At 43.4% G+C, this 26,475-nt stretch overlaps 1 protein-coding gene and 1 pseudogene across 1 annotated transcript in view; both read right to left on the bottom strand.

Moving 5' to 3' along the window:
- Nucleotides 1–707: 707 nt before the first annotated feature.
- Nucleotides 708–6,269, bottom strand: LOC120052474 (annotated as a pseudogene).
- Nucleotides 6,270–10,845: 4,576 nt separating this feature from the next.
- LOC120052473 (neurogenic locus notch homolog protein 2-like) overlaps nt 10,846–26,475 on the bottom strand; it is a 58,241-nt gene continuing 42,611 nt past the window's right edge. The window contains exons 25-34 of the mRNA XM_038999405.1: nt 25,561–26,102; nt 21,776–22,129; nt 21,498–21,640; nt 21,070–21,274; nt 20,717–20,798; nt 19,856–20,009; nt 19,411–19,730; nt 18,545–18,692; nt 15,707–15,804; nt 10,846–13,294 (exon numbers count right to left, since the gene is read on the bottom strand). Of these exons, the coding sequence (XP_038855333.1) occupies nt 11,891–13,294; nt 15,707–15,804; nt 18,545–18,692; nt 19,411–19,730; nt 19,856–20,009; nt 20,717–20,798; nt 21,070–21,274; nt 21,498–21,640; nt 21,776–22,129; nt 25,561–26,102 (3,450 nt within the window). The 3' untranslated portion in view covers nt 10,846–11,890. The remainder of the gene's footprint in view (nt 13,295–15,706; nt 15,805–18,544; nt 18,693–19,410; nt 19,731–19,855; nt 20,010–20,716; nt 20,799–21,069; nt 21,275–21,497; nt 21,641–21,775; nt 22,130–25,560; nt 26,103–26,475) is intronic.

The raw sequence follows: 26,475 nt of genomic DNA, 5'->3' as shown, positions 1-26,475 counted from the left end.
ATCAGTTTGACTGTGTCTGTTCATATCATGGCTCAGAGCACTTGTAAAACTTCTACAAGGGAGCATTATATGACGCACAATGTTACAACAACAGAATCGTGATATAGAATGACACACTCGTCTTTGACGTAGGAAACATTTCTTTTATGGACTTCGTGTTCCTAATGATTGGTAAATACAGTAATAAAGTCAACCTTCCCCACTTCCCCAAATAACACACAAATCAGGTTACGCAAATGCGTGGAAAAGTACAGAGGTCTACAGCAGTGAAGCAGTAACATAGTTCATCAGTATGTCTGTGGAGTCCAACACATCCGGACTATTGTCACAAGCCATGAGTGAACATTATGGCCTTCAGGGAAATGCACAAGTCAGAAAACATCCCTGCCTGTGTCTTTTGTTTTATCCATCATCTTCATTATTAAGATGATGACAATAATATAAAGACAGGGGACCCTACCCAACCAGTTTTGACTCAGTGCAATAACCTGCCTGGCAGGTGTGTCCAGTACACTGCTGAGCTTGGTCATGACTCATGGGTCTATTTCTCTGTGGTGGCAACTTCCTGATCACACTTTTTTAGTTGAGGAACTTATTGGGCTGCGTTTACACAGGCATTGTACCGATGTTTACATATAGCCGCGTTTTCACAGGCAGCCCAATTCTGATATTTTTTTTCACTAATTGGTCTTTTGACCAATCAGATCAGATTGAAAAAAGATCTGATGTGATTGGTCAAAAGACTAATTTGTGGAAAAAATATCAGAATTGGGCTGCCTGTGAAAACGCAGCCAGTGTCTGATGATATAACAGTTTGAACTGATGTAGGATTGATAGGAAAGTAGATTTAGCATAACCCTGCCTGCATTAATCAAAAAACAATAACCAGTGGTGCTTGACTGGAAATCAAAGACAAATTATGTCTACATGCATAGACATGAATACATTCATGCTAAAAACACTACACTCATCCATTCTTTATGAGGATGAATCAAGTCTATTCTCTGTACATACACTTGATACAGGAAACTAGCACAAGTTCACACCAGGAAATGAATCACAGGAGAATTAACACACGCTTCACACGTTCAGAGGTAAAAATAAACTCAGCAGGAAGACTCATTTGGCAGAAAAGGAGCTGAGAGACAAACACAGGGTTTCTGAGCAGTGAAAAGGAAAAAACACTGTAAAACCTCCTTTCAAGGACCCGGTAGAGATACTGGAGCTCTGTCATGAATAACATATCTTTAAAAATAATGGGGCAATTCTGGGATGAAAAAGTGCCCTTATAGCAAGAAAACCCTACTATAGTAGAAACCTTTCATGCTGACCCAGTTGGATGTTGCGGACCCAGACGCTCTATTTGGTCTCTTTGAGGATCTTCGCAAAATAAACCCCAGCGAAGCCACTGGAGCAGCAGGCCACCAGCACCGCCACCACGCCCACAAACTGGGACCCTTCAGACATCTGCTCCTTCTCAGTGGCCCCGAGGGATTCAGAGGGCCACTAGACATCGGACACACAAAAACACACACACTTGCACTAAAACAATTTAGTCACTGAATGCAGGTTTAAAAAAAGTGGATTGTAAAGGAGTTAGAGTAGAGTTTACCTGTACAAGTGCGACCCCAGCCATGAGGATGAGCAGGGAGAGCCACGGGTACACACCCAGCCTCCGGCCCAGCATGGACACTGAGAACAGGGCTGTGGTGAGGATCTTCAGCTGGTACGTCACCTGGTGGAGAGAGACAAGGGGAAAGCAGGGGACACCATTTAAAGACAATAAAAAGTACACTACCCCAGACACAAGTAGATATCCCACACAGAAACATATGCATGTGTCCACACAATTACAAAAGAGACAAACACACACTAAGTGGAGGCTGCTGAGAGGAGGACGGCTCATAATAATGGCTGGAACGGAGCAAATGGAATAGCATCAAACACATGGAAACCATTTCACTAATTCCATTCCAGTCATTACTATGAGCCTGTCCTCCCAAATGAAAGTTGCCACCAACCTCCTGTGCACACACTCCATAACAGGTTGTCTTACCTGGTAGGTGGCAGCGTCCAGGTTGGACAGAGCCACATAGAGCACGTTGTTCTATAGGGTGTAGATCCCAGAAGGAATGGCCAGCTTCAGGGTCTCTATAGGCTTGTGAGTGATCTCTTGCCTCAGAATACTGTTCAGAGCCCGAATACTGTAGCCTAAGAAACACAGCCAGACAGGAGAGAGTGAAAGAAAGCATTTCATTGGACAGTGTATGCCATGTGTATCATGTACATATATGACTAATACAACTTGAAACTTGAGAGGGAGACAAATGGAGGGCCAGCTTGCCTAAATGTATACTTGCACATGTATATTTTTAAACAGTTGTATTATCTTTGAGGACACTCACTGTGCTCCTTGAATATGAGCAGCACACAGGTGATGATCTTCATGAGCTCAGCCACCACCACAGCAGAGGAGGCCAGGTAGCGGGGGCCGTCCCCCTGTAGCGTGCGGGAGTAGCGCATGGTCAGCACCAGAAAGGTGGTCTGGAACACCAGCACCCACAGAGACAGGTACTTCAGCCTGGACGACACCATGTTGGGGACAGCAGGGTCACTCTGGTCTGCAGGGATCACCGATAAATCCACTATAATTGAGAATTTAAATAAGCATTTCTCTACGGCTGGCCATGCTTTCCACCTGGCTACCCCTACCCCGGTCAACTGCCCGGCACCCTCCACAGCAACCCGCCAAAGCCCCCACCATTGCTCCTTCACCCAAATCCAGATAGCTGATGTTCTGAAAGAGCTGCAAAATCTGAACCCCTACAAATCAGCCGGGCTAGACAATCTGGACCCTCTCTAAAATGATCTGCCGAAATTGTTGCAACCCCTATTACTAGCCTGTTCAACCTCTCTTTCGTATCGTCTGAGATTCCCAAAGATTGGAAAGCTGCTGCGGTCATCCCCCTCTTCAAAGGGGGTGACACTCTAGACCCAAACTGCTACAGACCTATATCAATCCCGCCCTGCCTTTCTAAGGTCTTCGAAAGCCAAGTTAACAAACAGATTACCGACCATTTCGAATCCCACCGTACCTTCTCCGCTATGCAATCTGGTTTCAGAGCTGGTCATGGGTGCACCTCAGCCACGCTCAAGGTCCTAAACGACATCATAACCGCCATCGATAAGAGACATTACTGCGCAGCCGTATTCATCGACCTGGCCAAGGCTTTCGACTCTGTCAATCACCACATTCTTATTGGCAGACTCGACAGCCTTGGTTTCTCAAATGATTGCCTCGCCTGGTTTACCAACTACTTCCCTGATAGAGTTCAGTATGTCAAATCGGGGGGCCTGTTGTCCGGACCTCTGGCAGTCTCTATGGGGGTGCCACAGGGTTCAATCCTCGGGCCGACTCTCTTCTCTGTATACATCAATGATGTTGCTCTTGCTGCTGGTGATTCTCTGATACACCTCTACGCAGATGACACCATTCTGTATACTTCTGGCCCCTCTTTGGATACTGTGTTAAATAACCTCCAGACGAGCTTCAATGCCATACAACTCTCCTTCCGTGGCCTCCAACTGCTCTTAAACGCAAGTAAAACTAAATGCATGCTATTCAACCGATCACTGCCCGCACCTGCTCGCCCGTCCAGCATCACTACTCTGGACAGCTCTGACTTAGAATACGTGGACAACTACAAATACCTAGTTAGATTGGTTAGATTGTAAACTCTCCTTCCAGACTCACATTAAGCATATCCAATCCAAAATTAAATCTAGAATCGGCTTCCTATATCGCAACAAAGCATCCTTCACTCATGCTGCCAAACATACCCTCGAAAAACTGACTATCCTACCGATCTTCGACTTCGGTGATGTCATCTATAAAATAGCCTCCAACACTCTACTCAACAAACTGGATGCAGCCTATCACAGTGCCATCCGTTTTGTCACCAAAGCCCCATACACTACCCACCACTGCGACCTGTACGCTCTCGTTGGTTGGCCCTCGCTTCATACTCGTCGCCAAACCCACTGGCTACAGGTTATCTACAAGTCTCTGCTAGGTAAAGCCCCACCTTATCTCAGCTCACTGGTCACCATAGCAGCACCCACTCGTAGCACACGCTCCAGCAGGTATATCTCACTGGTCACCCCCAAAGCCAATTCCTCCTTTGGTCATCTTTCCTTCCAGTTCTCTGCTGCCAATGACTGGAACGAACTGCAAAAATCTCTGAAGCTGGAAACACTTATCTCCCTCACCAGCTGTCAGAGCAGCTCACAGATTACTGCACCTGTACATAGCCCATCTATAATTTAGCCCAAACAACTTCCTCTTCCCCTACTGTATTTATTTATTTTTGCTCCTTTGCACCCTATTATTTCTATTTCTACTTTGCACATTCTTCCACTGCAAATCTACCATTCCAGTGTTTTACTTGCTATATTGTATTTACCTCGCCACCATGGCCTTTTTTTGCCTTTACTTCCCTTATCTCACCTCATTTGCTCACATTGTATATAGACTTATTTTTCTACTGTATTATTGACTGTATGTTTTGTTTATTCCATGTGTAACTCTGTGTTGTTGTATGTGTCGAATTGCTATGCTTTATCTTGGCCAGGTCGCAGTTGCAAATGAGAACTAGCCTACCTGCTGCAAGGTGAGGGGGCAGTCTTGAAACATTCAAAGGAAGGACCAATGGGCCAAATGGCTGCAACTCTTGCTCCTGTGGTCGGGCACTGGAGACAAGCTTCAGTGGTGTGAAGAAAAATTAGCTTACACTGACATTGGCCAGACAAACATGCTGGCCTACTGCTGGCTCAAAAACAGCAACACAATGCTCTCTTTGTCCACAAGACCAGGGGCACCAGCAGATACCATATATGACAGTTTCCTTGTCCATCAAAGATTAACTGACTTTTAATTGTAGTGTGGTAAGGTCCGTTTGGACATTGCCATGATTGTAGAATCCCCTTTTCAATGATTTTACAGACAAAAGTCAGGCTACATGCATAATGACAGAAAGTCAACAATGACTACATTAATACTTCAACTTTTGTTTATTCAGTTTAATTACAGTCAAAACAAGTGACACCTTCCTATAAAGTTGTCTAGCTAGTTTGTGCAGGCGTCTTCTCACATTCATCAACAAGGAAGCAGGCAAGCTAACGTTACGCTCGCGCCACTGACTCATCATTCTCACCCAGTTTGATAATGCAAGGATTGCAGACCTACCTGGTGGCACCGGAAGAAAGCTAGCTAGGTTATACAAAAGTTGAACTTGAGCCGTAATTCTTGAAGTGTGAGTTGTAGTGCAAGCTAGCTAACGTTAGCTTAGCTGCCCTGAGTAGCTAATTAACTCAGCGGTCTGTTAGACACACATTTCAAGCAGAGTTTCTAAACCATATTGTACTGTCTTTGGTTCAAGTCCTCTCGTCCATTGACCCAGGCTGGCTCACAACAACGGTATTCTACCATTGCCCCTTCATACCGACGTTGTTGGATGTTAGCTCTCCGTGTACTTTTAAGGGCCAACCTTGCTGCCCTGTTCTGAGCCAACTGCAATTTTCCTAAGTCCCACTTTGTGGCACCTAACCACACTACTGAACAGTGGTCTAGATGCGACAAAACTAGGGCCTGTAGGACTTGCCTTGTTGATAGTGTTAAGAAGGCAGAGCAGCGCTTTATTATGGACATACTTCTCCCATCTTAGCTACTGTTTTGACTATGACAGTTTACAATCCAGAGTTACTCCAAGCAGTTTAGTCACCTCAATTTACTCAATTTCCACATTATTCGTTACGAGATGTAGTTGAGGTTTAGGGCTTAGTGAATGATTTGTCCCAAATACAATGCTTTTAGTTTAGGAAATATTTAGGACTAACTTATTCCTTGCTACCCATTCCCAAAACTAACTGCAGCTCTTTGTTCAATGTTGCAGTTATTTCAGTTGCTGTAGTAGCTGACGTGTATAGTGTTGAGTCATCTGCATACATAGAACATATTTGGTATAACTCTGTTTCATAGGCTCATGATTACTGCATACAATAGCTGTAGGATCAACAGAGGTAATTAGGGGGACATAATTGAAGTTACTTACATTGTGTCTGCCAACGCCCCTGGGATAATGTAAGTTTTATGCAGCATTATGATGACTCATTGTCACAATGGTAGGGATTAATTGAGCTGGTCATTGATAAATCATTGTTTGAACACAGCCTTGACACGCTTGGGTGCTTGACTGCCGTTGAACGCTCAATCAACCCCCCTTGGCCAGAGCTCCCAGTGTGCGCTCCGAGAGCAAAACACTCTGAATTTATGAACTGACAATCTGACAACGATTTACGAACTCTGGCGCACTTTGGCACTCCAGATTGAATTTACCAACACACCCAAAATCGTAAAATGTCTAGCTAGTCATTTGTCATGCTAGCAAGAGGTTGCATAGCAACAGCATCAACTTCCGGTAGACAGGCGAAGCTCTAGTACGCTCAACACATGAACGATACCATTCGTTTACAGTATACTAAAATGAACTAATAGTATGTAGTATATACTCATTAAGTATGTAGTATACAGTATGTTAGTATGAGTATTCTAACACGACTTGTACAGTATTTTTGTCTTCCTCATCTGATTAGAAGAACATCAAGAACTAACCTTCCGCTCGCCCTTTACTGCCACCTGCTGGATGGGTGGACAGGGTTCTACTGAAAACCCATGGTGGCAGGCTTGTTCGTCAGTGTCGGAGACTGCCGAGTGACTTATTTTAATGACTGTTGACATCCAATATGTTGCATTACTGCCACCAAATGAACTAAAGTAATGTTATTTACTGCTGCTCTTTAAGTATTTGTTATTCTTATCTCATACTTTAAAAAAAAGGTATTTTCTTAAAACTGCATTGTTGGTTAAAGGCTTGTAAGTAAGCATTTCACTGTAAGGTCTACTACACCTGTTGTATTCGGCGCATGTGACAGATAAAATTTGATTTTGATTTGACAAATCCTTTACACTTTGTGATACAAAATGAGAAAAGGGCAAACAATAAAACCCACCACCTTATTCCACTACTTTAACCCTACCTGACCCTACCCCGGCCAACGACCTGAGAGGACGGTAACCCTATCTGATCCTACCCCAGGCCAACGACCTGAGAGGACGGTACAATACCACTCAACACACCCTGTAATTATTTTATTTTTTCCTGAATTCAAACCTCGTACCCCCAAGTACTTCTCTGGAGCTGCCACCACAACATCTATTTTCTGTGACTTTACGTTCCATCTCTGCGGTACAGTTGATAACCATTGCTATGAACACTAGGAAGCCAACCTTACTGAAATCACTCATTGGCCTATCCCTCTGTTCTGGCACAGATCTACTATTCACAGGGATCCTCTCAGGATCCCTCACCCTTGATCCACACTCCTCTACTTTCTTCACTGTCTCAGCATACGACATCTGCTGCACTACTCTGACCTGGCCACCTCAACCTGCCTCCCTCACACCAGACATCACAGATCCCCAGCAACATGGGCACCTGTACAGATGACACACACAACTTTTCTCACCGAAACTATGCATTTCTCTGTGCACACGTCCCACATCTTGGAATCTCCATCCTACAGTGCTGCCACATGCCCATAAATATGACACCTATAATGTGTATTATGTATGTGATGCTCTTGAACCAGTGTCTCGAACACAACCCTCCCAAGTGGGAGGATCAACACAAGTGGGTCTATCGAAAACTAACAGCTAATTGGGCAGATCATTTTCCTAACCTTAACCTCATTCTTGTAACCTGCTAGGGTAGTTCTCCTAACCAGCCACGTTAATTCACCTAACCTGCCATGTTTATCCTAACCTGCTACCCTAATTTTCCTAACCTGCCACGTTAATTCTCCTAATCTGCTATGTTAGTATTCCTAACCTGCCACGTTAATAATACTAACCTGCTACGTTAATGATCCTAACCTGCTTAGCTAAAAGGATACAAGGAAGGAAGCAGCCACATAAAACAAAGTCTTGAGTGGCAACCAATCTGCCCAATTAGCTGTTAGGTTGACACACCCACTGGTGTTGAGCCTCCCACTTGTTTTGTAATGCCCACTTTCATACACATTCCACGTATGCAGTTACTGTACACATACTTGGATTAATTAGGTCTTTACTGTGTTCTCCACTTTTACATGAAGCGGCTATGCTACACTAAAAGTATGCGGACAACCTTTCAAATTAGTGGATTCGGCTATTTCAGCCACACCCGCTGCCGACAGGTGTATAAAATCGAGCACACAGCCATGCAATCTCCATGGACAAACATTGGCAGTAGAATGGCCTTACTGAAGAGGTCAGTGACTTAACGTGGCACCGTCATAGGATGCTACCTTTCCAACAAGTCAGTTCGTCAAATTTCTGCCCTGCTGGAGCTGCACCGGTTAACAAGTACTGTAATTGTGATGTGGAAACGTCTTGGAGCAACGACAGCTCAGCCACAACCCTGTGGGCCACACAAGCACACAGAACGGGACCGGCGAGTGCTGAAGAGCGTAGTGCGTAACAATCGTCTGTCCTCATTTGCAACACTCACTACCGAGTTCCAAACTGCTTCTGGAAGCAACGTCAGCATAAAAACTGTTTGTCAGGAGCTTCATGAAATGGGTTTCTAAGGCAGAGCAGCCGCACACACGCCTAAAAGCATCATGCGCAATGCCAAGCGTCGGCTGGAGTGGTGTAAAGCTCGCCGCCATTGGACTCGCTGCCAAGTAGAAACGCGTTCTCTGGAGTGATGAATCACGCTTCACCATCTGGCAGTCCGACGGACGAATCTGGGTTTGGCGGATACCAGGAGAACGCTACGTGCACCAATGCCTAGTGCCAACTGTAAACTTTGGTGGAGGAGGAATAATGGTCTGGGGCTATTTTTCATGATTCGTGCTAGGCCCCTTAGTTCCAATGAAGGGAAATCTTAACGCTACAGCATACAATGACATTCTAGACGATGTGTGACTGCAACTTTGTGGCAACAGTTTTGTGGCAACATCAGCACCCGACCTCACTAATGCTCTTGTGGCAAATGGAAGCAAGTCCGCACAGCAATGTTCCAATGTATAGTTGAACGCCTTCCCAGAAGAGTGGAGGCTGTTGTAGCAGCAAAGGGGGGACCAACTCCATATTAATGCCCATGATTTGCTTTAATTATTGCTTTATCAGTGAATTGGTTCAATGCCATAGTGTAATACAGAAAACAAATCTATTGTAATATGCATTGTTTTGAACAGTTTATTCATTTTCATTTTTAAAAACAATTCCTGTGTTTTACCATGAGAATGACACGTACGTGCACAATAGGCAGATATACAGAAATAAAGTCAGACTTTTTAGATCTATAATATGCATCATTTGTTTAGTATATTTCATATCAGACAGGTTTTGTTCTTTATAAACAGGCATATTTTCCTCATCATACAAATATGAGGGGAAGCTACTTCATATAACGTGTATATATGGTTAGCAGAAAAAGTACAAACATTCAAAACGTGTTTATATACAGCACTTAAAAAAATAGCCTTGCATAATGCGGCATTTAGGTGTAAATACCATGCTCCACGAGCTCTGCTGATTTGATTATGTGGATAGTACATCAGAAGTAATTTGTAGTGGGGGATATTAAGTGCCAGATAGGGGGAATGGGAAAGGATTTTGGGGATTTTGGTATGTAGTTCTCATAAAGGCACTCGCATGATACCTTACCATGTGTGACGGGGCGGCAGGTAGCCTAGTGGTTAGAGCGTTGGACTAGTAACCGAAAGGTTGCAACATTGAATCACCGAGGCGACAAGGTAAAAATCTGTCGTTCTGCCCCTGAACAAGGCAGTTAACCCACTGTTCTTAGGCCGTCATTGAAAATAAGAATTTGTTCTTAACTGACTTGCCTAGTTAAATAAAAGGTATAACAATAATCAATTACTGTATTTGGATTTTGCTCCGTCAAAGCCACATTAATCTTTCAAATACATTGTAAAAATAATCCACTTTGATTAGACAATACCTCCAAAATGCAACATTTCCAAAGAACACTTTCAACAGTCACCAATGTCATGGATTTGCAATGAATCACTTTGGTCTTGGAGACATTGATGTTCCATTTATCGGTACAAAATAGAAACAATCAATGATTGTCTGTAATCACAGAGCATTCACATAAGGCTGTGCTCATATGAGAAACATTAGGATGACAACAATACTCATTATACAATTGTTTTTATCTTAAACGACTTGGTTTATGAATCACAAAAAAAAGATACACAAATACACTGATTGTAATTAAGCAAAAAAGTGATTACATGATGTTGGAAGAAATACTGTACCTCAACGCTCAACTGTTCTATCAAAGTGATTGACTTAGTAACATAATGTAAAGCATCTTTGTCCTCGTCTTATTTCACACACCATAGTGAAACCCCCATGGTGAGAGAACATGGAGAGAGACAGTGCAACATCAAACGATGCCTTTTTCTTTCATTTGATTTTTCAGTCACAATCTTTTCTTTTGTATCCATAACCGTACCATACATCTTAAACTCTTCAGTAACACAGATTCTCCTGACACAGAACACCACAGCCCCCACTAACTGACATCCTCCCTAAGGTGTAGGGGAGAGACAAAGGCTACACTGTAACAAAGGCAATAATGAAAAAGAATACAGGAACTTACACTGAGTGTACAAAACATTAAGAACTCCTGCTCTTTCCATGACATAGACTGACCAGATGAATCCAAGTGAAAGCTATGATCCCTTATTGATGTCACTTGTTAAAATCACTTTAAAAAAAAATCTTTGTAGATGGGAGGAGACAGGTTAAAGAAGGATTTTTAAGCCTCGAGACATATTGTATACGTGTGTCATTCAGAGGGTGAATTGGGCAAAACAAAAAATGCAAATGTCCTTGAACAGGATATGGTAGTAGGTGCCAGGTGCACCAGTTTGTGTCAAGAACTGCAATGCTGCTGTGTTTTTCATGCTCAACAGTTTCCTGTGTGTATCAAGAAGTCTGTTCTTAGGGCAAAAGGGGTGCATCTCAATATTAGGAACGTGTTCCTAATGTTTGGTATACTCAGTGTACATGACAACTATTTACACCACAGTTTAGCTTAGAACCACACATTGAAGAGATGTATCTGCATGTTTTTAGCTTGTGTGTGTGTTTCTAACCACACAATAGCCCCTCAAATAGCATCACCACATCCTAATCAGATACATTCCATAATAAGAATCCATAAGGCAGTCTTCGCTTAGTGAACACATCTTAACATAAGCGAACGCAACCCATCATATAAAAAGTCAAGTTAATTTTCAATGAAACTGTATGGCCTTGGCAGAGGTCTACATAAAACAGTAAATGAAAATGATAGCATGTTAAATGAGCAATTATTTCCTTAAAAAAAGTAAAAAAATAAGTCTCAGCCCAAAGAAACGTCCCAAGAGGGATGACAATAAGAAGCAGAGTTAGGCAATATCTAATGTCGATTCTGTCTTGGTGTCTTCTTGAACAGTCCATTTTCCTTACATGATCACCGTTTGGCTCTGGTTCCTTGTTTGATTTCTGATGATCCGTCACTTTTAAATGTCAAAGGTACTTAAACAGTTTTTGGTTTTAGTTGACAATACTCATACAAGACTATACACTATCTTTAAGTGCAAAATTGAAGAAAATCATGTGACAATGAAGTGTAAAAATGATTACTGTAACCAGAGAGACGATAAGACAAGAGCAAATGACGAAAGAAGTGATGGATAAGAGTTTAAGTGTTGTAACTACTAAGATCAACAAAGCATTTAAGAGTTGGGCACTTTAAGAGAGTCCTCTTGTCTATGCAAACACCTGCATGTTGCCACGCTGAGGCTGCTGGGGGTTCTGTTGTGTCTGCTGGGACTGCGGCTGCAGCTGCACCTGCTCCGGAATGTGTGTGTGGCGGAGAGGCAGCAGTGCATGGGGGTTCCCCAGGGGTGTGGGGCTGGTGGTGACGTCAGACCAGTCTGAGTTGGAGTGGGGGGAGGAGGAGGACCAGGGGTCAGGGGACTCAGGGGAGGGGGTGAGGTAAGGGTGCTCACTGGGCGGGTGAGCCGGATACCCTGGGGTGGTGCTCTCCGAGCCAGCCGTAGCGTAGCTGTGCTGAGAAGGAGGGGTTGGGTACTTATCCACGGGGCTCTGCATAGCCTGATAGGGAGGGAGCTGTTGGCGTGACTGGCCATCCTGCACCATGCCGTGGCCGTGGGCCAGGCCATGGGAGTGAGGGTGAGGGAGGCTGTGAGACAGGCTGTGCTGGAGGCTCATGTTGGGCATCTGGTACAACATGCCCTGGGTGCAGTGCAGGTGAGTAGGGCCCTGCTGAGATTGGGGCTGGCCCTGGGGCTGGCCCTGGTTTTGGCCCTGGGACTGCACCTGCCCAGGCTGGGGCTGCTTCAGCAGGGCCTGCCCGCCCCCCGGCGCCATCATTTGGAAGGTAACAATGGGAGGCAGCTGCTCACGGCTCATGGTGACATTCATAGGGGTGAGCAGGCCTTGGCCGTGGTGCTGGGACATGCTAGGGTGGCCACTGCCCATCTGCTGGGGGAGGAGGCTGAACATGTGGCCACCGTAGCCATGCTTCAGGCCCACCCAGCTCTGCTGCTGGCTCAGCATGTGGCTGACTGGGGGCAACAGGGGCCTGGAGGAGGGGCTGCCCAGGAGAGGAGAGTTGGTCGTTTTGGAGGCCCCGGCAGCATCTCCTATGTATGAGTGTGGAGACTCCAGGGAGTCGACAGGGGACATGGTGACCGAGCTCTCCGACAGCCCTCCTGCAGCTTTAGTGCCGTTGCCACTGGCTCCTCCCACTGCAGGCCCTTCTCCTCCCGTTGGCTTCTTTCTCCGCTTGGCCTTCATGTCTTTCAGCTCTTTTGCTGTAGCCCCACCCACCCCTCCAACCTTTGCCCCACCGCGCCTGCTCTTCTTGCCCTGGGGTCCGGGTCGCATGCCCATGTAGCCAGCGCCATTGCCGCCACAGACCAAGGAAGAGTGTCCCCCGCCCATGTGGTTGGGGCCATTGTGAGGGCTGTGGACCAGGTTGTACTGGTCAAGCAGACGTACGATGTCATGGTGCATGCGCTCCTGTGCGGTGTCGCGGGGCAGCCGGTCCAGGTGGTCTGTGATGTCCCTATTAGAGTAGTGGTCCAGCAGAACCTGGGCCGCCTCAAAACTACCCTCTCTGGCTGCCAGGAACAACGGGGTCTGCTCCTGAAGGAACACAACAGGAGAAACAACCCATGAAGGCATGTACCAAGCTAATAAAACATTATCCTCGTGATAGAATATGGGACATACAGTGCATTCAAAAAGTATTCAAACCACTTCACTTTTTCCACATTTTGTTACATTACAGCCTTATTCTAAAATGGAATAAATACTTTTTTCCCCCTCTTCTCAAATCTACCAATACCCCATAACAACGTAAATATCACATTTACATAAGTAGTCAGACCCTTTACTCAGTACTTTGTTGAAGCACCTTTGGCAGCGATTACAGCATCGAGTCTTCTTGTGTATGACATTACAAGCTTGGCACACCTGTATTTTGGGAGTTTCTACCATTCTTCTCTGCAGATCATCTCAAGCGCTGTCAGGTTGGATGGGGTGCGTCGCTGCACAGCTATTTTCAGGTCTCTCCAGAGATGTTCTATCGGGTTCAAGTCCGGGCTCTGGCTGGGCCAAGGACATTCAAAGACTTGTCCCAAAACCACGCCTGCATTTTCTTGGCTGTGCTCTTAGGGTCGTTGTCCTGTTGGAAGGTTGAACTTCACCCCAGTCTGAGGTCCTGATCGCCCTGGAGCAGGTTTTTATCAAGGACCTCTCTGTACTTTACTCCATTTTCCCCTCAATCCTGACTAGTCTCCCAGTCCCTGCCGCTGAAGAAAATCCCCACAGCATGATGCTGCCACCACCATGCATCACCGTAGGGAAGGTATTGGCCAGGTGATGAGCGGTGCCTGGTTTCCTCCAGACGTGACACTTGGCATTCAGGCCAAACAGTTCAATCTTGGTTTCATCAGACCAGAGAATCTTGTCAGGTCTGCCACGAGCTGACCATGCTTTCACATGCGCCTTCACGAGGAGGACCTCCGTTCCACCGCTCTTCTGAAGTCAATCTAATTCTCCGGTTGGAACGTTATTCAAGATGTATGTTAACATCATTCTAAAGATTGATTCAGTACATGGTTTGACATGTTTCTACTGACTGTTACGGAACTTTTGGACATTTCGTCACGTTATAGTGGATGCGCTTTGTGACTTTGGAATTGTTTACCGCTAACGCGCTAACGTAGCTAATTGGACATAAATAACGGACATTATCGAACAAATCAAGCATTTATTGTGGACCTGGGATTCCTAGGACTGCATTCTGATGAAGTTCATCAAAGGTAAGGAAACATTTATCATGTATTTTCTGGTTTCTGTTGACCCCAACATGGCGGCTAATTTGACTATTTTTCTGAGCCCCGTCTCAGATTATTGCATGATTTGCTTTTTCCGTAAAGTTAAAAAAAAATCTGACACAGCGGTTGCATTAAGGGGAGGTATATCTATAATTCCATGTGTATAACTTGTATTATCATCTACATTTATGATTAGTATTTCTGTTGAAACGATGTGGCTATGCAAAATCACTTGATGTTTTTGGAACTAGTGAATGTAACGCGCCAATGTAAACTCAGATTTTTTGTTATAAATATGAACTTTATCAAACAAAACATGCATGTATTGTGTAACATGAAGTCCTATGAGTGTCATCTGATGAAGATAATCAAAGGTTAGTGATTAATTTTATCCCTATTTCTGCTTTTTGTGAAAGCTATCTTTCGCTGGAAAAATGGCTGTGTTTATTGTGGTTTGGTGGTGACCTAACATAATCGTTTGTAGTGCTTTCGCTGAAAAGCATATTTGAAAATCGGACACTTTTGTGGGATTAACAACAAGATTACCTTTTAAATGATATAAGACACATGTATGTTTGAGGAATTTTAATTATGAGATTTCTGTTGTTTGAATTTGGCGCCCTGCACTTTCACTGGCTGCTGTCATATCGATCCCGGTAGCGGGATGCAGCCATAAGAAGTTTTAAGAATGATGGAGGCCACTGTGTTCTTGGGGACTTTCAATGCTGCAGAAATGTTTTTGTACTATTCCCCAGATCTGTGCCTCGACATAATCCTGTCTCAGAGCTCTACAGACAATTCCTTAGACCTCATGGCTTGGTTTTTGCTCTGAAATGCACTGTCAACTGTGGGACCTTATATAGACAGGTGTGTGCCTTTCCAAATCATGTCCACCTGAGCTCAATTTCGAGTCTCATAGCAAAGGGTCTGAATAATTTAGTAATAAGTTATTTTTGTAATAATTTTTTTACAAGAAATTCTAAAAAACAGTTTTCGTTTTGTCATTATGTGGTATTATTGTGTGTAGATTGATGAGGGGGAAAATGTATTTAATCAATTTTAGAAGAAGGCTGTAACTTAAAAATATATAGAAAAAGTGAAGGGGTCTGAATACTTTCTGAATGCACTGTAGCTTGACTTAAAGACTACTTTTGAAATTTGAAAACGTGTGCAATACAAGGTAGAGACGTGAAATGCAAACTGAGGTAGTACAAACCTTGTTGTCCTGCATGTCTCTGTTGGCTCCATTCTTCAGCAGCACCAGAGTGGCCTCCACATTGTTCACAGCAGCTGCCCAGTGCAGAGCAGATTTACCTGAGAGAGGAATATGAGTCAAAGACAGACATGCAAATTGCTCTGTTACGGCACAAAACTATTTTGACTGCCCACTTTTTATTTTTTGGAGAAGGTTAGTCCTCAAGCAATGGCATGACCGAAATGCGAATGACAAAACCGCAATACAAACTCATGACCCAGCTTTAATGGAATTGTAATGGTAACTGGGCTCCATTGAGAGCGAGATTGAAACCATGGGACTATAAAGTAGACTTTTTTTGTTTTTTTAAATAGTTAAAATCACATAATTCATATTTAGATGGTTCTTCATATGTCTGTGAAGTAAAATGTTTGATAGTTCATTTTAAGTGAAAAAATGAAAAACTAAAAAGTTCTCTCCGCATAAAACTATTTGAACTTGCCACTAGAAGGTTCTATCTGCAATCCAATCACAAGCCTGAACAAATAGACAGACCAATCAGCACACGTTCTTGCCATCTCTCTCCATGTATGGGCTAGTCTAGCCAGCAATAATGGCACGTAAGCAAAAAACAAGTAAATGATGTTGTCACAGTCATTCAGTGATGACAGTAATTTGTCTGATTATCATAATACATTTCTTGATGTATTTGATGTGTTCTGACTGTCTTGGTAAAATAATGCTATTCTATAATTTATCATGTATTCAAATAGCTACAGTTTTCTGTCTAATTCAGAAAGATCCTTGTGGCTGAACCCAGATTGACATGTCAGAGCCATAAGGTTCTATCTTCAATTGCATCCCCTAAAAAAAACTGATTTACAAATGTCTCCTGATTTTGATATTCTGCACTTTAGGTACCTATAAGGTGAGGACCTTAATGGGTTATGAAAGAAGAGTTCACTACAAAACAGTTATGAGATCTGAAAACGATGCTTAATAGGGGCGGCAGGTAGCCTAGTGGTTAGAGCGTTGGGCCAGTAACCGAAAGGTTGCTAAATCAAATCCCCGAGCTGACAAGGTAAAAATCTGTCGTCCTGCCCCTGAACAAGGCAGTTAACCCACTGTTCCTAGGCAGTCATTGTAAATAAGAATCTGTTCTTAACTTCTCTAAGGTAGCATTTTCACATTTGGATGAAAAACATGCCAGTTACTCATCGCCAGGAGATAAGATATGCATATTATTAGTAGATTTGGATAGAATGTTTTCTATCTGGGTTTCGAAGTTTCTAAAACTGTTTGAATCATGTCTGTGGGTATAACAGTACTTATTTAGCAGGCGAAACCCCGAGGACAAACCATTCATTTTTTATTTTTTATTTTTTTTAGGTCACCGTCTTTTCAATTAGTTTTTATTGGGACACCAGATTTCTAAGCAACTTGCTTGCAATTCCTACGGCTTCCACTGGATGTCAACAGTCGTGAGAAATAGGTTGAGGTTATTCCTTTGTGTAATGAAGAAATACGGCCATCTTGAAGTCGAGGCACTCCTGGTGTCCTAGACATGCGTTTCAATCAAACAGAAGGCATGCTACATATCGTTTTAATCCTGTATTGAACACATATCATCCCGTCTTCAATTTTATCGATTATTAACGTTAAAAAATACCTAAAGTTGTATTACATAAGTAGTTTGACATTTTTTGGCAAAGTTTAAAGGTAACCTTTGATATATTTTGTCGTTATGTTTGAGCAAGTTGGAACTGGTGTTTTTCTGGATCAAACGCGCCAAATAAATGGACATTTTGGACATATATCGACGGAATTAATCGAACAAAAGGACCATTTGTGATGTTTATGGGACATATTGGAGTGCCAACAACAGAAGCTCGTCAAAGGTAAGGCATGAATTATATTTTTATTCTGCGTTTTGTGTCGCTCCTGCAGGGTTGAAATGTTTTCTCTCTTTTGTTTACAATGGTGCTATGCTCAGCTAATAGCATCGTATGCTTTCGCTGAAAAGCCTATTTGAATTCTGACATGTTGGCTGGATTCACAACCAGTGTAGCTTTAATTTGATATCTTTCATGTGTGATTTAATGAAAGTTTGATTTAATAGTAATTTTCATAGTCATTCATTTTAATGTGGCGCTATGCATTTTCTCAGGCTTTTTGCCAAGTGATACAGTAGCGTCTTGCCTAAACTCATATTTTTGGATATAAATATGAACTTTACCGAACATAAAATACATGTATTGTGTAACATGAAGTCCTATGAGTGTCATCTGATGAAGATTATCAAAGGTTAGTGATTCATTTTATCTCTATTTATGCTTTTTGTTAATGCTCTCTTTAGCTGGAAACATGGCTGTCTTTTTCTGTGACTTGGCTCATACCTTACATAATCGTTTGGTGTGCTTTCATCGTAAAACCTTTTTGAAATCGGACACTTTGGCTGGATTTACAACAAGTGTAGCTTTAAAATGGTGTAAAATACTTGTATGTTTGAGGAATTTAAATTATGTGATTTCTGTTGTTTTGAATATGGCGCCCTGCAGTATCACTGGCTAACGTCCCACCTACCCTAGAGAGGTTTTAACTGACTTGCCTAGTTAAATAAAGGTAAAAAAATAATAATCTCAGAACTATGCTTTGCGCAGATAGAACCTTACAGTCCCAAGGTCTTTCCTAATTCTTGCCCTGTATGGCAGTGCTCAATGAGAAAATCACTAAAACAACATTTCCTATTTAAGTATTACTGAACAGTTAGTCTCAGTTTAGAACAAATCTCTAATCCCACCTGTATAAAACAAATGTAAAATCATACAAGATACATGTAAAAACAATGCCAGTGCTCACCGTGGTCGTCGACAGCGTTGATGTCAGCGTGGCAATGTACCAGTTCCTCCACCATGCCTTCCACAGCCAGCCTGGCAGCCAGGATCAGAGGTGTGGTGCCATCGTTCATCCTGGCATCCAACTCCGTGGCCCGGTTACGGATCAGGATCTGAGAGGGGAACAGTGTTAAAGGGGCAGTGCAGTCAAAAACTTTATTTTCCTCTGTCATGTTTTGTACACTCAGTATATATTTAACAGTGGTTTAGATGGTACAATGATTCTCTACACTATACATTTCTTGTTTTATCACAAACTGAAATTAGGCGAACTATTAGAAATTTAGCAACCAGGAAATGGCGGAACAATTTCTGCATATTGCACATTTAATGATATTTCCACACTGAGGTTGTAATAACAATGAAATTTAAAACAAAAATGGTGATAATGCCCTTTTATTGTAAGAGCCTAATTAAAAATTTAAAAAACACCTGGAATTTCAATCTGTTCAGGTGGGATAGAGTTTTTGGGCCACAGAATGACATCACAATCTGATTATTCTGACCAGCCCCACCAACGGCTGCACCTATGCCCAGTAAAGTGAAATCCATAGATTAGGGCCTAAATCATTTATTGACTGATTTCCTTATATGTAACGTAGTAAAATCTTTGAAATTGTTGCATGTTGCGTTTATATTTTTGTTCAGTATATTTCAAGTTATTTTCCATTACATAAACCCACAGTGATTTATTAAACATACAGTGATGATTTCAAAATAACATTTAAAAGACTGCATGGAGACTTTAACTCAATAAGCGCAATAAGATTTTTGAACTGGTGCCCATGTGAGCGCAGCTGCTCCAATGAGTCTGTTTTTCTAGCCTCTCACCTGGAACACTCCCTGGGCATCGGCTGCCACAGCAGCGTGGAGAGGGGTGCGACCCATGTTGTCGTGAGCGTTGGCGTCTGCCCCAGCGTCCAGCAGCCTCTTGGCAGCGTCGGCCCGGGCGTAGCGAGCAGCCAGGTGGAGCGCCGTCTCCCCGGTGCGGTCTGTCTGGGCCATGAGTGTTGCACCCTGGGTGATGAGGTCTGAGATGGCATTGGGTCCCGGCTCGTCTCCCCCGCTCTCTTCCTCCTCCTCCGCCTGCAGGCCGCAATCAGATGCCCCTCCGTTTCGTAGAGAGGCCAGCATCAGGGGGGTGAAGCCATCTGGAAAATATTTTTGCCATTTGGTCAGAGTCAAAAAACGACAGAGTTACATACACAGCAATCACTTCTCAGTTAGGTATCCTTACACTTGATTGACACCAATCCTATTCAATCTTAAACTCTACCTGGTCCTTTGACATTGACATCCAGGCAGTCTGCCTCCAGATCAGTCTGTGGTGGAGTGAGAGAGATGTCAGCAGCCTTGTGGTGCTGCAGGGTCCACTCCCGTCTGTCCACTCCTCCATCCACACCCATGGGCAGCAGGGGCTTGTCCTCAGTCTGGGGGAGAGGGAGGCAAAGGGGGAGAGATTTTTAGACACTGACTCAATGCCATTATGTATAGTAGGGTTGTTCCGCCAATTAGGTGCCTTTAGAGTACTGTAACTTCGTGGATTTCACCTAATTTTACCTTTCTGTCATAAAGACCACATTAAAAAAAACATGTTTTTCCATCTCAAGAGGTTAAATAAAACCTAACTCCTGGTAATAGGGTTGACGTGTTATGCTCAACTCGCTCAGTTTTCCACCACAAAAAGAGTACAACCAGCTCACCTGCTTTGGAATATTTTCACCATATGGAAACAAGAGTTCAGTTCACGTAAAAAGGTTGACCTTAAAATGAATCACTTATCACATGAAATGAATAATAACCTGTCGAAATGACTATGTTAAAACAACAAAATAACTAGGGCTTTACAATGTTGGAGAAAAGTTGGGGTTAAGTGGGTTAAAATCTTGCTAGAAGTCACAGAGGTTGCTTAGAGGGACATGTCAAAATGTCTCGGATTTATTTAATTTTACATATAGTCTATATTAAAAAGGCACTTCCTTTAATATACAAGGCTTTCAGATTTCAATATTTGTCCAACATTTCTACTTAAAATATCAAAGGGAGGCAAAAGTCACTAATTTCCTGGAACGACGCAGTAGCTGGTGAGCGTTCTGACCCAAAATGGCTGCCAAGAATGGTTCCTCTTCTCGCTCACCCTTACTTTCTTTGGAGGAGCCTCCTCTTCCATCCACCTCTGGCCTCCATCCATCATCCCTCCATCCTGGGTCTTGAAGTTCCTGCAGGGAGGAGAGGAAAAAGAGGTCAGAGAATTACACCCTACATTATGGTACACCAGTCAAACATTTGTCTCAGTTCAGTATCATTCTGAACATACTAGAGTATGGTACAGTATAGAGGTACACATTTGTCTTTATTCCCGGTGTAGTGCAGTAATTTAATAAAACAATAAATATATATTGACCGTATGCAGGCCCTGGTCAAATGTAGTGCACTATACATGGAATAGGGTGCCATTTCAGACGCAACTTCTGTCTTTTCTCCACTCACTTCATGCCGAAGTCGTCCTGGCCCACGGGTTCTCGCCTCTTGTCATCCTTCTTGGCCAGGAAGCCATCGGGGAGCCAGAGGTCGCCGTGTTTGCGTTTCCTCTTGGCGGCCAGCACGCCCAGCACTAAGATCAGCAGGATGATGACGGCTGCTCCCACAGCCAGGTAGAGCAGGAAGGGGGGCTTATGGGGTTCCGTAGGGTCACCTGGTGGTGGAGGAGACATGGAACTCTTAAGTAGGTGATGCTATCTGAAATGGACTCTGCATTCAGAGCATGGAACCGAGTGTCCATTTGGTACCAAAGAACATGATAAGTGGGTTTAATCAGGTCTGTGATCAAAGATAATTGTGTGCCGATGTAACATAACCATTAGGGTGTTTTAAATGTGTCTCAGAAATCACACTGGGAAGAAAGGAGAGGGACTTACTGTTGACAGAGACCACAGGGTAGGGCAGCTCAGATTTCAAGTACTCAGCAGCGATGAAGGATGCAGCCAGCTCTGTGCTGGAGAAGCAGTCCATGGAGCGCTCAGAACACTTACGGTTATCGATCTCCAGGTACACCTTAGACCTGCAGCAAACACAACTTCCGTTAGTCTTACTTTCCAACATGGAAGACTATACACACACCTCATCTTATCTAGTAGAGAAAGAGAGAGAGACAGAGAAAGAGGGAGACAGACTGGATAAATACACATCTCCTTACCCGATAACCTCCTTGTCTAGCTCCCGTTTGCCTCTAAGCTTCATTGTAGAAGGCTGTACTTCATTGGCATCGTCGTGCTCCAGGCCGTAGTACGGATACAACATAGGTTTCTGCTGGTCGTCCATCTTGACACGGAGGTTGGTGTGCAGCAGGGTTCCCAGGGAGCGCAGGAAGCCTCTCATGTCTCTCATTAGCTCCTCAGGCTGCAGTAACACTACGATCACCAGCGTTCCATCAGCCACAACAGCAGGGGTGTCCCCAGAGCAGTCCAGGCCGTCCCAGCCACATGCCTCCGTGTTACAGCCCTTATCACAGATCTTGTTGGCATAGTGGGCCGCACAGTACTTATCATACCTGTATATAGGACAAGGGAGAGGGTTAGGGAATTCAGAAGACTCTAGGAGTTCCTATGGGTTAATAAGCTTTGAAATTTGAATGTAATTAATAAGACATACACACTGAGTGTACAAAACATGATGAACACCTGCTCTTTCCATGACAGACTGACCAGGTGAATCCAGGGGAAAGCTATGATCCTTTATTGATGTCACTTGTTAAATCCACTTCAAAATCAGTGTAGATGAAAGAGAGGAGACAGGTTAAAAATATATTTTTAAGCCTTAAACCTCTTATGGCTGAGATCGGCTAAGATCCCGTTAACGGGATCGATTTGACAACAGCCAGTGAAAGTGCAAGGCGCCAAATTCAAACAACAGAAATCTCATAATTAAAATTCCTCAAACATACAAGTATTTCACACCATTTTAAAGACAAACTTGTTGTTAATCCCACCACAGTGTCCGATTTCAAAAAGGCTTTACGACGAAAGCACACCAAACAATTATGTTAGGTCAGTACCTAGTCACAGAAAAACACAGCCATTTTTCCAGCCAAAGAGAGGAGCCACAAAAAGCAGAAATATAGATAAAATGAATCACTAACCTTTGATGATCTTCATCAGATGACACTCATAGGACTTCATGTTACACAATACATGTATGTTTTGTTCGATAAAGTGCATATTTATTAGAGGTCGACCAATTAATCGGAATGGCCGATTAATTAGGGCCGATTTCAAGTTTTCATAACAATCGGAAATCGGTATTTTTGGGCGCCGATTTTCCGATTTTTTTTTTTATACCTTTATTTAACTAGGCAAGTCAGTTAAGAACACCTTCTTATTTTCAGTGACGGCCTAGGAACGGTGGGTTAACTGCCTTGTTCAGGGGCAGAACGACAGATTTTCACATGGTCAGCTCGGGGGATCCAATCTTGCAACCTTACAGTTCACTAGTCCAACGCAATAACGACCTGCCTCTCTCTCGTTGCACTCCACAAGGAGACTGCCTGTTACGCAAATGCAGTAAGCCAAGGTAAGTTGCTAGCTAGCATTAAACTTATCTTGTAAAAAACAATCAATCATAACCACTAGTTAACTACACATGGTTGATGATATTACTAGATATTATCTAGCGTGTCCTGCGTTGCATATAATCTGACTGAGCATACAAGCATACAAGTATCTAAGTATCTGACTTAGCGGTGGTAGGCAGAAGCAGGCGCGTAAACATTCATTCAAACAGCACTTTCGTGCGTTTTGCCAGCAGCTCTTCGTTGTGCGTCAAGCATTGCGCTGTTTATGACTTCAAGCATATCAACTCCCGAGATGAGGCTGGTGTAACCGAAGTGAAATGGTTAGCTAGTTAGCGCGCGCTAATAGCGTTTCAAACGTCACTCGCTCTGAGCCTTCTAGTAGTTATTCCCCTTGCTCTGCATGGGTAACGCTGCTTCGATGGTGGCTGTTGTGTTCCTGGTTCGAGCCCAGGGAGGAGCGAAGAGAGGGATGGAAGCTATACTGTTACACTTGCAATACTAAAGTGCCTATAAGAACATCCAATAGTCAAAAGGTTAATGAAATACAAATGGTATAGAGGGAAATAGTCCTATAATTCCTATAATAACTACAACCTAAAACTTCTTACCTGGGAATATTGAAGACTCATGTTAAAAGGAACCACCAGCTTTCATATGTTTTCATGTTCTGAGCAAGGAACTGAAACGTTAGCTTTCTTACATAGCACATATTGCACTTTTACTTTCTTCTCCAACACTTTGTTTTTGCATTATTTAAACCAAATTGAACATGTTTCATTATTTATTTGAGGCTAAATTGATTTTATTGCTGTATTATATTAAGTTAAAATAAGTGTTAATTCAGTATTGTTGTAATTGTCATTATTACAAAAAAATACAAAATTAAAATTAAAAAACGTCTGATTAATCGGTATCGGCTTTTTTTGGTCCTCCAATAATCGGTATCGGCGTTGAAAAATCATAAAATCGGTCGACCTCTAATATTTATATCCCAAAATCTCAGTTTACATTGGCGCGTTACGTTCAGTAATGTTTTGCTTCCAAAACATCCGGTGATTTTGCAGAGAGCCACATCAATTTACAGAAATAGTCATCATAAACTTTAATATAAGATACAAGTGTTATGCACAGAATTACTGTCAGATTTCACTGTCAGATTTAAAAAAAACTTTACAGAAAAAGCAAACCATGCAACAATCTGAGTACAGCACTCAGACAACAAAACCATGTTGGAGTCAACAGAAGTCAGAAATAGCGTTATAAATATTCACTTACCTTTGATGATCTTCATGAGAATGCATTCCCAGGAATCCCAGTTCCACAATAAATGTTTGATTTGTTCGATAAAGTACATAATTTATGTCCAAATACCTCCTTTTTTTCGCACGTTTAGCCCAGTAATCCAAATTCATGAGGCGCGAGCAGACGAAAAGTACAAAAGTTCCGTTACAGTCTGTAGAAACATGTCAAACGATGTATAGAATCAATCTTTAGGATGTTTTTATCATAAATCTTCAATAATGTTTCAACCGGAGAATTCCGTTGTCTTCAGAAATGCAATGGAACGCACGTGAACTCGCGTGGTCAGCTCATGGCACTCTGTCAGACCCCTGACTCAAAGAGCCCTCATTCCCCCCTCCTTCACAGTAGAAGCATCAAACAATGTGCTAAAGACTGTTGAAATCTAGTGGAAGCCTTAGGAAGTGCAATATGACCAATATCCCACTGTATATTCGATAGGCGATGAGTTGAAAAACTACAAACCTCAGATTTCCAACTTCCTGGTTGGATTTTTTCTCAGGTTTTTGCCTGCCATATGAATTCTGTTATACTCACAGACATCATTCAAACAGTTTTAGAAACTTCAGAGTGTTTTCTATCCAAATATACTAATAATATGCATATCTTAGCTTCTGGGACTGAGTAGCAGGCAGTTTACTCTGGGCACCTTATTCATTCAAGCTACTCAATACTGGCCCCAGCCATAAAAAGTTAAGACATGGATTGAGCATGTGTGTCATTCAGAGGGTGAATGGGCAAGACAACAAATGGAAGTGCCTTTGAACGGGGTATGGTAGTAGGTGCCAGGCGCACCAGTTTGTGTCAAGAACTGCAACACAGCTGGGTTTTTCATGCTCAACAATTTCCTGGGTGTATCAAGAATGGTCCACGACCCAAAGGACATCCAGTCAACTTGACACAACTGTGGGAAGCATTGGAGTCAACGTGGGCCAGCATCCCTGTGGAACGCTTTCGACACCTTGCAGATTCCATGCCCCGACGAATTGAGGTTGTTCTGATGGTAAAAGGGGGCGTGCAACTCAAAATTAGGAACGTGTTCTTAAATGTTTGGTATACTCAGTGTACATGTGTATTGATGTCTTTATGTTGTTGCCAACTCTTGTACCTACTTGCAGTAAGACTGTGCGCTCTCCTGACACTCGAAGCTGTCGAAGAGGCAGCCAGAGTTGTCACACTCGGGGTCACATCGGCCGTTGCGGAACAGCTCCCAGCAGGGCACCGGGGCGGTGCAGTTGACCCATGGCTGGCGCCAATATAGAGAACAGTCCCCTCCGTCCCATTGGCACTCATGGCTGTTGCACTGCGGGTCACACACCTTATCCCCAGAATGCTGCTCACACTCTACGTAGGGGCAGGAAGCGGGGGTGCTGGGAGACGGATCGAAGATGACATTCTCACAGTGCCTGCCTGAGAAGTGGGCTGGGCAGTGACAGCTGTACTGGTAGAGTTGGTTCGTCATACAGGTGCCCCCGTTCAGACAGGGCCGGTTCTGGCAGCTGTGGACGGTCTCGCAGCGGGGCCCACTGAAGCCTGGCTGGCAACGGCAGTGCGGACGACCAACCTGAAACTCCTGGCAGTGCCCACCGTTCTGGCAACGCAGCTTGGCACAATTGTAGCCCTCCACCTCTCCACAGTTGAAGCCAGTGAAGCCCTGAGGGGTCGGAACAGAGTGGGCATCAGACATGTGAACAGACTGGCTAGACAGATACCTGTGGTCTCCGTTTTACATATCTAACATGCATTACTGCAGTTGACTAGTCAGAAAAGCTGGGAGAATCTACTAACTTTGGTATCTTCCTAGAACACTGCTGTTCTCAGTCATACCTGACCTGTGTTGTTTCACCCTCTGAAGCAAGTGTGACAATAAGGAGAAGGAAGGGGTTAGTGGTTTGGAAAACAAGCCAGCAGGTCAGGGTTTCTCAAACTCGGTCCTCGGAAACCCAAGGGGTGCACGTTTTGGTTTTTGCCTTAACACTACCTAGTTGATTCAAATTATCAAAGCTTGATGATGAGTTGATTAATTA

Source organism: Salvelinus namaycush, chromosome 8 (assembly GCF_016432855.1).
Source record: "Salvelinus namaycush isolate Seneca chromosome 8, SaNama_1.0, whole genome shotgun sequence".
NCBI classification, from domain to species: Eukaryota; Metazoa; Chordata; class Actinopteri; order Salmoniformes; family Salmonidae; genus Salvelinus; species Salvelinus namaycush.
This window is presented reverse-complemented; position numbering and strand designations above follow the sequence as displayed.